Here is a 13,268-nt window from a genome sequence, read left to right on the forward strand (position 1 = left end):
TTTATATTATGAAAAATAATCAAAAGATCACTGAGTAAACACAGAATTTAATATCGATACAAACATGCATCTGTTATAAACCACAGTATACCACAATTTGAGGTATCATTTTAAATTTTGTTAATGGTAACGTCAAAAATAACCTTAAATTTATGTCTACCTTTAAGATCTGAATATTTTGAAGTTTTGATATCCTTTAGTTTATAGTTTTTTTTATGCTACTGTACCACAACTATAGTAGTTACTATAAAATACACAAAAATGACAAATTGTCAATACACTTATAAGTTATTAATGTTATTATAGTTTATACGCGTATGTCCGATGCTGTATTGCACGAATACTTCTGCATGTACCGTGTTTAGTGGCATTACTGCATTAGTACTTAGTTAAGTTATCTAGCTAACTACTAATTACTATTAGGTATATCCATTATTTCCAATTCGTATATTTTATATCTAAAACTATTTATTTCGCCGGTAGTAATCTTGAATCTATACATTGACATTGGATCTGATTGCTGTGCTATAAATTTTTCTATATTGTTATCTTCATACTCGTTTATAATTATATTTAAATATATATTGTGAGTTATGGGAGTATAAATTAAAGGTAAGATTTTAATGTTACTTAATTATAACGAGTGAATAATAATAATAATTTACTGAAGTAAATTCTAATTACAATAAAACAATTTGACAGTATATAGTTTTAATTATACAAGGATTATATTATATGAACACTTCATAATGGTAATTTTTCATAATTAGCATAACAGCATTATCAACACAATATGGCTTATGTCTGACTTAAGCATAGGGAAATTAATGCTGAAGAATACAATTTCACTATAGCTGCTGTATTTACTATGTGTCTAGATATTGACCATAGTCTATGGATGCTATTATTAATGATCTTGTCTATGGCTAGATACTTAGTCCAATTACTCCAATTATAAGTATATCAAATATAATCTATGCTTAGAAACTGATCGCATTCTAGTTTTATTTATTTCTGACTAGTACAATAAGGATTATTTTGTTTATATACCTGAAAACAGCACATTTTATTTTTTTATCATTGTTCGACGTTAAACCTATTTTTTCCCTTTCTTTTTTGTTTATGACCAACAATACTGCTGGAACTTCTCTCATAATATTTCCATAAATTTATGGTTTACCTGCTTTGAACAAACATTACTTTATAAGAAGATCCTCGTTTGATATCACATTAACATCAAACCAATAAAATTTATCACCTTGCCACCAGGTAGTCACCTGTTATACTATTATATTTTTATATACTTTATAATATAGTGCTGTGAGCAAGATGGTCAAGTTCCAATGGTGTAACTGGGGGTCAACAACCCCACGTTGCTGGGAGGCCTTAGGTTATAGGGTTATATTTGAAGATGTTCCTAATAATTGTTTTAAGAGTATACTAAATCATCAATTACCAAAATATAAACATTTCATACAATAAAAATATTTTTCTTATGGGTTATAAGAGTATAAGGCCGATATAAATAATTGACGTAAATATGGAAAAATTAATTTTGTTTTTCCTTTGTATATGATTTGAGTATATTATGCTGTATACTAATAATTTTGACATTTTGTAAAAATATCTTGAGAGTATACAGCATATATGTAGTATACCCTATGGGAACTCCCCCTGGTTATATTTGGTATCATAATAATTTAGGGGCCCATTTTTTAATTTTACAGGGAGAGCATATTTTTTTGTTGCGCCACTGTTAAGTCCATTCCTGTTTTGGAATCTTTTTTGTTAAACTGGCTATTTCCACTGTAAGAAAGCTTTTCCCTTTAGTAGTTAGAGTTCTAGTTGGTTTACAGACATAAACAAGCACACAATGAAGTATTTCAAATGATTTATAATTATTTGTGAGTCGTGATAGTTCAATTATATTTTAAACATTAAATTATGAAAAAAAAACTGACATATTACTCTTAGACTTAAATTAGTTACTCGTACTACTGGCGCCTCTATCGGACAGTGCCAGTCTCTCAAGCGAAAAAATTTACTAAGCATCTATCCTTACATATCTTATACATTAAAACTCATAAGACTAATGTAATATAATAAAATATGCTAATCTAATAGAATATTATGGTGTTCATAAAAATAGTATTACAACACTTTCAAATAATGGTGAATAATAATTTTTATAAATTATTTGCAAAGCAATAGCATAGTTATCAACTAATATTTAATAATAGCATGTAGAAAAATAAGATAGTCTTCTAAAGATTCTTAAATACCTATCATATATTTTATTTGTTCAATTTATTTATTTATTTGTTGTAAGATCACTATCAAGATCGCCAATAAAAATCAAATCTTAATTTTTATTTTGTTTTGTTTATACAGTTTTACAGTTTATTAGTGTTAAATCCGCAGGGATTATAAATGTACATTGTTCAAACTATTCTAAGCACCGTCCAAAGACAAATAAAATCATTGTCTGAGTAGCTTTATACTGTGTTTTCGATGTATTTACTTTACTTAAAAATATCGTTATTTTTAAAAAAAAAAACAATTATCACATTATCTTTTTTATTTCATGTTTGAGATTTTTTAGTTTTAAAAAATAAAATAACCTATTTATCATTATTATCTAATAAATAATTATAAGAAATATTGCAATCTTTCCCATTATTTTAAATTTTTGAAGTTGAAAAACTATAGTTAGCATTATAATTCCAAAAAATTAATCAAGTAGTTTAGATTAAAGAAGAAAACTTATTTTTTCGTCTTGACATATGTATGTATATTTACTAATTATAAAATATATTTTAGGGTGGCTTTTATAATTTTCAAAAATGGAAAGAGGTGGTAGAGGTATGAGAAGAACTAGAGGTGGTCGTCCTTTCATAAGAGGTTTTTATCGAGGTAGGACACCAAACAGAAAAGGAACTCGGCGTCCAATGGGAAATAGATCTAGACCATCTAGTTCTAGAGACAAGTATGAATCTTCATACAATGATAATGATCGAAGTGATTCACGTGAAAGATCATGGGATTCTCAATCAGGCACTGACAAAGATACTTCAAAAGAAAAACATGATGGAGATGATACTTCACCAATCAACAGAAGTAAATGGGATAAAGATGAAGATCCAAGTGAAAAAAATGACGAACGATATTCTGATAAAAAAAGCTATTATAATGATACAAAATATTATAGACGTGCAACTGGACACCCACATAGAGGTTATAGACGACCATACCAAAATAATTATTGGGATCGAAGTGATCGTGGTAGACACCACTCACCACAAAGCCAATATCGTGTAAGACCTTATAATTCTCCTTCTAGGCATAGACGTTATTCACGTTCTCCTGATAGACGTCGATCGCCAAGTAGATATCGTTCTAAATCACGATCTCGATCTCATTCACATTCTCCTAGCAGATCCAGACGCTATGCTTCTCCAAAACATAAATCACCCAAGAGAAGATCTCTGTCACGACGACCTAGGTCACCTAATAAACGAGATCAGTCCATAGAAAAAACTCAGACAGTAAAAGGTAATTCTGATGATGGAAATAATTCTGATGATTTTGTTGAAAAGTTAAAAGCCTCTAAAGGTTCTAAGACACCAGGCAGAGTGGAATATACAGAAAAAAGTGATGATGAATATTGGATTGAAACTAATAAAAATGATACTATAGATACAAAAGATACAAAAAAGTCTAATAGGCCAGAATATTCTTCCAAAGGATCTAAAACCCCTGGTCGATTAGATATTTCTAATAATGATAAAGATGAGCACTGGGTCAGTGCTCAAACTTCCAAGTCTTCAACAAAAAATTTATACTCTAATAGTTGGGATGACTCTCCTATTCGAGAGAAATCAATTCCTAAGGTACCTAAAACACCTGGTAGAAAAGATTATTCCACTAAAGATGATGATTATTGGATAAATTCTCCACCTGAAACTAAAAAAGATCATTCTTCAAATGACTTATACTTGAACAAGTCAATAAATATAGATTCTTCAACCATGTATGTACAAGAATTAAGTTCATCTGATTCTGAGCCAGAAAAAAAAGTTACAAAAAGAGCTAGGTCTATATCATTAACTAACTCTGACAAAAGTGATACCCCATCGTTAAATACTGAAAAGTCTAAAAAAATAGGAAATCGGTATTCACAAGCTCCACCTTCATCTTCAAGAGGACCAAATCCTGTTTTAAAGGAACCACCGCCTCCTGCAATACCTACTACACCCAAGAGTTTGCCAGTATATAATTCACAATGGCCAGGAATACAAAATTCTGCTACTACATATCCAACAACAAATTATGTTCAATCTCAACCGGTACAATTCACAGCTTACCAACAACGACAACCAGTTCCTGTAAGTATCATTAATAATACAAATTTTAAGATGTATGGAACTTTGATGAAAGTTAAAATATTATTTATTTACATCACAATTAAATGATTATCCTAATGATTACTTCAGAATTTTGAATAATATATTTGGTGGTAACTATTTTATTCTTATAGAAACAAATCAGAAAATCTATGTTTGAAAATAGTAAGAGCTATAGCAATAATTTAAAAATAAAATTGTAAAATACTAAAAGTCATTAATTAAATGTTTTTAATTACAATAATTATATTCAGATTTCAATTATTTAAAATGAATATGTAAAACAGCATTTTCTATCAATCTTGAAGTTATTAAATAATAAAAGAAACATATTAAAATTGTTTTTGAGACTACAAACTTAAGTATCTAGAACTTTTTTTAAGTTTATCACTTTTAAATTTATCTTTTTATTCTAATACCTAATATATTTTAATTTCTTAAAACTTAGGTTCAAAATGCCCAATGGTACCAACCAGGTTACCAGCAATATGGAACACCATTCCAACAATTTCAACAATATGATCAAAAAACTGTTCCTTATAATTCAATACATACTAATCTTGAAACAGTTGAAGTAAGTGTTTGGCAAACATTTTTTAACATATAATAATGTGATTATATTTTTTAGGGTTATCAGTCAGCCAATCAAGGATTGTATAATATAGATCTAAAACATGTAGATATAACTAAACCTCCTCCAAACATTACACCAATTACACCAGGTATATTTCTGTTTTTAATAAAACTATTATTAATCGGTATTCTATTATTATAATTAGAGTTAGGATGTTGATGACTTTTGCATTTTTTTTCCTTAAATTCCATACAATGCTATCTTAGCTAAAAATTTGTTTCGTGTTCCCCTGATACAGAATATTCTAATTTTATTTTGCATTATTTTGCATATTTGTGCATTTTTAGCTATAAATGCATTTTTGGTGTTTTTTAACGTCATTTTTCAACATTTTTAAGTCATTTTTTCATAATTTTGGTCTTTTTTGTAGTTTTTGTACAATGTGGAGTCATTTTTCTCAAATTTTAAATTTTAAAGAAAATTTGTATAACATCAAAAAAAATAATTTTAATTTTATCATTGTGGGGTTTTTGGTGTTATACATTGATAAAGTAAGACACGCCGATCATAGATTGCTTATCGAATATTGAGAATATTTTTAATACAATTTTTTTTATTTATTTTATTTTATTATATTATTTTACTTTTTAATTTAATTTTAATAATTTTATGCTTAAAATCTAAATGTACATACTATTGTCTATTGTTTATTAATATTATAATTTATATTATTTTAAATTACTATAATTACACCCATATCAATAATAAAAATTATTATTTATAAATACATTTTTTTTACTTATTTTATTAGACTTATTAGATAATTTTTAAGTATACATTTTATGAAGTTTTTAGGGCATTTTTGTGTTTTTTAGGTCATCAACATCCTAACTCGAATTATAATATTCTTTATCCTCTAAATTATAAAGTCAAACTAAATCAACAATTTTCTATTATTTTATTTATTAATAATTTCTTTCTGTAGGTATTTTTTTAGTTTTAACATTGTCTTATATTATGTGTATTTATTTTTAATTATTCTATAATTTATAGATATTTTTATAAATGAATAACAAACTTAAGTATTGTTATATATTATACAAAAAAAAAAAAAAATACTTTTAGAACCACCTATGTAATATTATTCTTTACTGATTATTTTGACTATAGTACCAGACACACAAACAAAAAGTTCTCAGGATAGCATTTTTGAAATGCAACGTGAAACGTATACAACTAAACTTTTTAGTTTAAAAAAAGAACTTGAAACACTACAAATACAGTATGACACATTTAAGTTGGAAAATACAGATGGTCATCTTAATAATGAATTAAAAAAGAATAGAAAAGCACAGGTATTATTTAATTGTAAACTTAAATAATATGTTTGGAGTGTATAAATATTAATACAAGATAATTATACTGAATATTATTATTTTTTAAGAACTTACTGATAAATAACAAAATAATACATAATAATATATATTTTAGGATGATGTAAATGGAAAAATTAAAGGTGTAAATAATATTCTTGAAGTATTAAATACAATGATTCCAAGAGAAATATTGAAAGAAACTAAAAAAGTTGAACCGAAAAAATCAGTAATTGCTATAAAAACAGTATACTGTTTAATTTGATATTTAATTAAATTTGTTTATTTTAGACAACAGAATCTGAGTATATGAAAACTCCTACCGAAACTTTACAACAAGATGAAGTTTCTACTATTCATAAAAATCGCCGGCGAAGTTCTTCTTCGTCTTCCATGGAAATAAAAAAAAAACGTAATAAATCCATTAAAACAAAAAAATCTTCTAAAGTACATGTTTCAGAAGAAGAAGATACTGATTCTAAGAAATCATTTAAATCTAAAGAATTAATTGATACTAGTAAAAAAAAAAAACGTATTGAGAAATTACCTCAATTCAATCATGTTTATTGTGATTCATGCATTCACTGGTGTCAGCCATGTAATATTTTTCCAAAAACTGCAAAAGAATATTTAACACATTTGCACAGTGAATCCCATAACAAAACTCTGGAAGTTTGTACATATTTTTAAATAAGATGAATAATATTTTTTTTAATAAAATTAATTTATTAATATCTCTTGTATATAGGAATTAAATGTTGTTGAATTACCTTGGCACGATACACAAACTGAACCTATTCAACCTGAGAAAAATCCTGATCTACCTACAAAACGAGTACCTATCAAAGGTAGGTATTTTATGACTGTTTTGAGTTGATAATTACGTAATATGAAGAACAAACCCATTCAAAAAATGTACATGCACAAAGATTTTTAACTGGAAATACATATAAGATCACTGTGATCATTCTTACACTTAAAATTTTAAAGTGAAATAATTTTAATTATTATTTTATTTATTTATTTATTTATTAATATGAATTTGATGATACAAAAAGAGTATTTGTGATACTTAATTACAATGATGTGGAATAAAAATAAAGTATAATCATGCAAATTTATTATAAATATTCATGTATAAAATACATTAGAATTATTAATATGTATAGTGTATTTTAAATACTTTGTAGGTTTGGAATTTTTTATTGGAACTAAAGCTTGGTATTGCAAGCTTTGTGACACTTGGATTGGAGACCTTCATTGTGCTTCAGCACATTTTAAATCTAAACAACATAATGATTTATATACGGTAGTTATTTTGATAATAATTAATTATATATTAAGTATTAAAATTTAATTGCTTATAAATTGTAATCTTAAGTAAAACTATAGCCTTAGCCACTTGAATTAATCAATTTTGTATATAAATATATATACATGCTTTATTTTTGTGCTAAACTAATTAACTCAATGCTATAATTTTTTTTAAAATTTTAAATAGATTATTCCATGGCTCAACTTATTTGTTTAAAATTGCAATAGACTGATAAATACACCGCCCTAAGAAATAAGTTAAAAGTTGATAATTCTTTTATTAAACAAATCATTTTTAACTAGCAGTTATGTTTTGCACCATTTTTTATTTTCTCAATGAATAGCATTTAGGCTAGAGGTATCTATTTGACTTATGAAAATGACTAATATTATTGTGATTAATTTTCTAATATTTGTAAAGTTGGTAGAAGAGTTAAATTTGTCAATAAAATACATCAGAAATATTTAATTTTTTATATCATTGTTATTCTTACAAAAGCCTAAATCTTCTAAAGAATATTAGGTATTGAACTTATTATTCTAATTTAATGTATATTAGTGAAAATATAGAATATTGCTTTTTACAGTTAAAGTTTTGATTAGAGCATTCATTATAATTAATAATATAAATTATTAATATCTTTGAACTAAAATAATTATTATATTTTTTTATTATTAGGAACTTATTGCAAAAGAACCAAATTGGGAAATTGAATGGCTTACAAAAAGAACTCGTGCGTTTGAAAAGTCCTTATCACAATCGAGTACAATCAAATATGATGCAATTAAAGAAGATAAATCTAAAGAAAAAATTCCTGAACCCAAAGTTGAAAAGTCTTTTTTTGAGAAGGAGCCTAGAAAAGAGAGAGAAAAAGAAAAAATACGCGAACGAGATAGAGATAGGGAAAGAGATCGAGATAAATACAAAAAAGAACTAAGTCGAAAATCCACAGATTTAAAAAGTCAGTTAAGTCCTGACAAAGAAATAAATGATACAAATAATGTATCTTTATCAGATTGGATGAAACCAGTTGATTTACCTGTTGAAAAAAGTATGATTACTTTAAAGGAATCTGTTCAGAAATCTAAAGATAGATTACATAAAACTAAAACTGATGAAATTGATGAATCCCATAAATCTAGCTCATCTAATATGCATGCAGTAAAAAAGCAAAAACTTGAAGAACCAAAGCCACAAATTGTGTATGAAAAAAAGGATGAAAGTTTTAATTTATCTCAACGCACTAGCAGAATAAAATTACCCTTTATTGGGAAAATGCCATTCGCAAAACCAATAACTAAAAAAACAAATTCATCTGCTAAAAATATACCTAATTTTACTGTTGAGAGTACAACTAATGAACCTAAAGAAAATTTGATGGAATCTGTGGCTATACAAAAAATGTTAATAGAAAAGATGATTACTGCAGCAAATGAAAAAAAGGTAAAGTAACAAAAAAAAAATATTCATCTTACTAAAAATATTTTAAATAACATTCTCATTTAGATACTGTTTTATTTTAAATAAACATAGAAGTATTTTTCGTATAGATTATTTAAATAATAATTTATTTGAAATAAGACTAGAGCAATAATAATAAAAGCTAAAATTTGTTGCACTTCGATCTTTTAAGTTAGTGTAAAACAAGAATTATTTGATTGTTTATTTAACATATACTTGTAAAAGTTTAAAATAAAATAATTTTCTTGATTAAACTGACTATGAATTAATAGTACTAGGAATTTTTTGTGTAAAATTAATTTTCATACATAAACTATAATTGACAATATAATCATATATAGTTTAATCAGAACTATATTACTTGAATTAAACCATAAAAAAATATTCTAATAATAATATCTATAATGTATACATTTCAACTGATTGTAAATTTTTTATGATTTAATTGTGTTTTTGTTATTATTAGTGTATCACTCATTTTTAGCAATTTTTTAAAACTAATACACCTATTATTCAGAGCTAATTAGTAAATTTTATATTAAAGTATTAAAGTACCTATGTAAATAATTTTTAATAGTGTTTAAAAATATCAATGATTTAAAATTTTTATAATTTTACATAATTCATACTTAATGCTAATACAGTATGCTATTTAACAGTTAAAATGTTACTACGATAGAATAAAAATATATATATATAAAATATATTAATTGGAATTTTCGGAATGGTGAGACTTTTCAATAATATTAGAATAAGAGGACATTGTACCTGCATGTGTTGTCTCTGTCTTACACACATACAACATAGCAAATTTTCGTTCACCAGTTTCAAAAGTATGCTGTTAATTTTGATATTAGAGTGAATTGACCTATTATAACATTTTAAAGTAAAATTATTATCTAGAGCCCCACGTTGCCTTTTATTGATATTATTTTTAAGTAAGTTATTACCTTTTTGAAACTACAACCTAGGTCAATTCCTTCTAATATTAAAACTAACAACATACTTTTAAAACTGATGAAAGAAAATTTGCTGTGTCTTACATGTGTAAGACGGAGACAACACATACAACAACCTAACCATGTTTGAATATGTTACGAATCCTGCTGCATATTTACAGTGAATAATAGGAATTCAATATTTTTATCTCACTGTTGAACATTGAAATATCTACAGTGAGATCTTTGTTTGAGGCAAAAAAAAAACAGACCGTCATATCTTCAAACATGATTTCTATCATTTTCAATAACTGTGTAGCCATTATTTTGATATTTCTATCTCACTGATTTAGACTTTTTTACTTTGATGTTGGTAAGTAGACAATAAGTAAATTACCTAAATGAGGTATAAAACTGCATACTGTAATAGCATCTCTGCATAAAAACTTATATTTTATGTTGTTCCTGGCAGTAGACAATTTGTATCATCAGTGAAAACAAGTGGAGAAACTTTTTATTAAATATATTATAACAATTTTAACTGTATTTTAAAGTATATAAAAATGATTTCAGGTTGAAAAACATATATTACCTGTTGATATGGATATTGATGATGATAATGAAAATAATGATGCAATTGTCAGTCCAGAAACTGATTCAATTGTAACACAATTTAACCATTCACAACAATCAGGAAATCAAATACACCAGATGTATAGTCAACCAAGTCAACCACATACTACAAATACGTTACCTCAAGATTTAAGTACTGCATTGAATATAATTTTTCCTTGCAGTGAAGCTTCTTCGGTAGTACATTCTATAAATACCCCAATTAATCAAGTTCATAATCCATTAATTCATCAACATTATAACATGTCATATGGTGTAACAAATAATTTAAATGTTTCGCCTGAAAGAAAAAAAAAGAAAAATGCTCCATCTCAACGAAAACGTAGGCACATGAAAAAAGTTATGGGTAGAGAAGAAGAACCTACTAAAGAAGAGTATGATGAAGATGATGATGATAAATTAGAAGTCCCAATTATTCAGGGACCTAAAGAAGAAAATATTAAGAAATCAAATGGCAATGAATCTGATGGAGATGAACTTGCTATGCTTGGTATTGATGCAGAAGATATGGCTGCACAATACTATTGAAAGTATCAATTTTATTATGTGACAGTTTAATGTTCCTTTATGTATATTCATGTATTATAGATCATTTTTATTTTTAAAAAAAGTTTTACTGATATTTTACTTGAACAAATTTTAAATAGATTATAAATCTATATTATTAAATATTATAGCAATAGTAATGTACAAATTAATTATTACTACTGTGAAAGTAGTAATTAAATTGGGTTCTATTGTTCCAATTGTTAATGCATCATTAATTGATGTATTAATTTGATAATTATATATTTTCTAACATGTATTATTTATAATAAATAAATATATGATTTTCATTTTAGATTCTATACAACACGGAGAAGCTATATAATACATTTTACCATGACATGATTTATTGGTTATGAAAAAAATTTGAAGTTATAGACAGTTTTATGTTGGGTCACAATTTTTCCAAATGTAGTTTTTTTTGAAAAAAACTTCAAAGAAAACGGAAAAATATAATAAACTCTTAAAATATAAATTTAAGACTTGCAGAATTAAAGAATTCCAATGCGACAAAATGCTATCATTAGTATCTTCAGTGGCGTGCACAGGAATTTGGTATGGGAGGATGTCAAAAATAAAAATGTATTATTTTACATTATTTTGATGAACTAGTGATCCAAAATACAGTTATGTCTGAAGACTAAAAAAAAGACCATGGATGGGAATGGGGGTGATATATCCATCATCATCCCCTCTGTGCATGCCACTAAGTATTTTAATAACATTTGAAATAGGTACTCAAACAAATAAGTAGAATATATTTTTTTAAATACTCAACTATTTTTGTTATTACCTATAAATATTTATTTTATTTTTTATAGGATTTATTTATGAAAACTAAAATAAATTATAAGTATGAAATGAACTTAATGATAGTTCAGTGGAAAATACATTGAGATAATAATTCTGAATCATTTTTATTATGTACTTATAATTTATCCTTGATTTTTAAAATGTAAACTATGACCTTAAAATTGAAATTATACTACATCTATAATAAATACTACCTAGTATACTTTATCTTTATTCTGTATCAAATGTTTGCTTTTGCAATTTAATTATTATATTATTGAAATTATGGATATTTCACTCAAAATGGAATTAAATATTTTATGATTGTTTAAAAAAAGATATAAATTTGCTAATTAATATTAGATGTGTACTGTTCATAAGACATAATCATCACAAAATATATCAACATTGAATACTACAATAATATGGTAAATATATAAGTATAAAAAATAGTACCAAACAATAAGGGCCCCCATATAGTTTCCTGTAAAATTTACTTCAGTATTTCACCAATCATATAATAATTATTGTGATTTATTAGGTTGGTATTTTTTTTTCCATTACAAATAGATAGTATGTAATTCACAAATTCACGATTAAATAAGTATTGTATGAATGCATGTTTCAGTTTTTGTTTAAACTGATTAAACAATAAACAGCAATTTTACTATAGAAAATCATATTATCTTATCTTAAGGTTCATAGTTACAAAATTATGTTTAATGTATAATAATAATTGATGAAATAATTATAAATTTAGAAAAACTTTTTTCTGAAGAAAGTTCAGAGCTGGCAAAAATCAGTGAACTTAATTAACTTGGATGCAGGCGCGGATCTGAGGGGGGCCGTATTTTAAGTTACCTATATAAAATTAAATTACTTAAAAAATATTTATAACAAATTCTTTATTTATTATTTTTTGATAATAAGCTCCCGCCATTTGTAATTTCTATATCTGCGCCTGCTTGGATGAATATAATAGTTAGTGTTTTATAAACATTTAAAGGGGATTTTTTGATAAAAAATAACTTAACTATCTATCTTTAAATGTTTATTACATGGTCATACCTTTTTGAAACATTCATCTGTTCATTGTTTGATATATCAAGTTATTTTGAAAATATTAACACCTAGTTTATCAGCAGAAATGCTGGTGTTAAAGAAAAAGAATAGCCTACCAGTCAACTTAGATTATGCACCAGTATGGGTCAAGAAAGATTTACCAAGTTATTT

General features: G+C 25.7%; 1 protein-coding gene across 4 annotated transcripts; it reads left to right on the top strand.

Annotated features, from left to right (window-relative positions):
* Positions 1–185: 185 nt before the first annotated feature.
* Positions 186–12,244, top strand: LOC114121147 (E3 ubiquitin-protein ligase RBBP6-like). Of its 4 annotated transcripts, XR_007605097.1 has the most exons (12): positions 186–612; positions 2,821–4,385; positions 4,852–4,977; positions 5,032–5,125; positions 6,148–6,332; positions 6,469–6,579; positions 6,642–7,022; positions 7,099–7,198; positions 7,541–7,659; positions 8,344–9,108; positions 10,638–11,977; positions 12,065–12,244. XR_007605097.1 is itself a non-coding variant. In XM_027983320.2 (11 exons), the coding sequence occupies exons 2-11, from the start codon at positions 2,844–2,846 to the stop codon at positions 11,223–11,225; spliced, it is 4,011 nt and encodes a 1,336-aa protein (XP_027839121.2). In that variant the 5' UTR covers positions 186–612; positions 2,821–2,843; the 3' UTR covers positions 11,226–12,244. The 4 variants fall into 4 exon arrangements, 3 of the variants coding, with proteins under 3 accessions (XP_027839121.2, XP_027839122.2, XP_050060045.1); XM_027983320.2 differs by having other exon boundaries at positions 10,638–12,244; XM_027983321.2 differs by having other exon boundaries at positions 186–423; positions 10,638–12,244.
* The last annotated feature ends 1,024 nt before the right edge of the window (positions 12,245–13,268 follow it).

Source organism: Aphis gossypii, chromosome 3 (assembly GCF_020184175.1).
Source record: "Aphis gossypii isolate Hap1 chromosome 3, ASM2018417v2, whole genome shotgun sequence".
NCBI classification, from domain to species: Eukaryota; Metazoa; Arthropoda; class Insecta; order Hemiptera; family Aphididae; genus Aphis; species Aphis gossypii.

Excerpts from the sequence above, each read along its gene's own strand:
- LOC114121147 (XM_027983320.2), top strand. The coding sequence starts at position 2,844 with ATGGAAAGAGGTGGTAGAGGTATGAGAAGAACTAGAGGTGGTCGTCCT. Across the intron at positions 4,978-5,031 it reads CTAATCTTGAAACAGTTGAA|GGTTATCAGTCAGCCAATCA; the intron begins GTAAGTGTTTGG and ends TATATTTTTTAG. Across the intron at positions 7,199-7,540 it reads AAAACGAGTACCTATCAAAG|GTTTGGAATTTTTTATTGGA; the intron begins GTAGGTATTTTA and ends AATACTTTGTAG.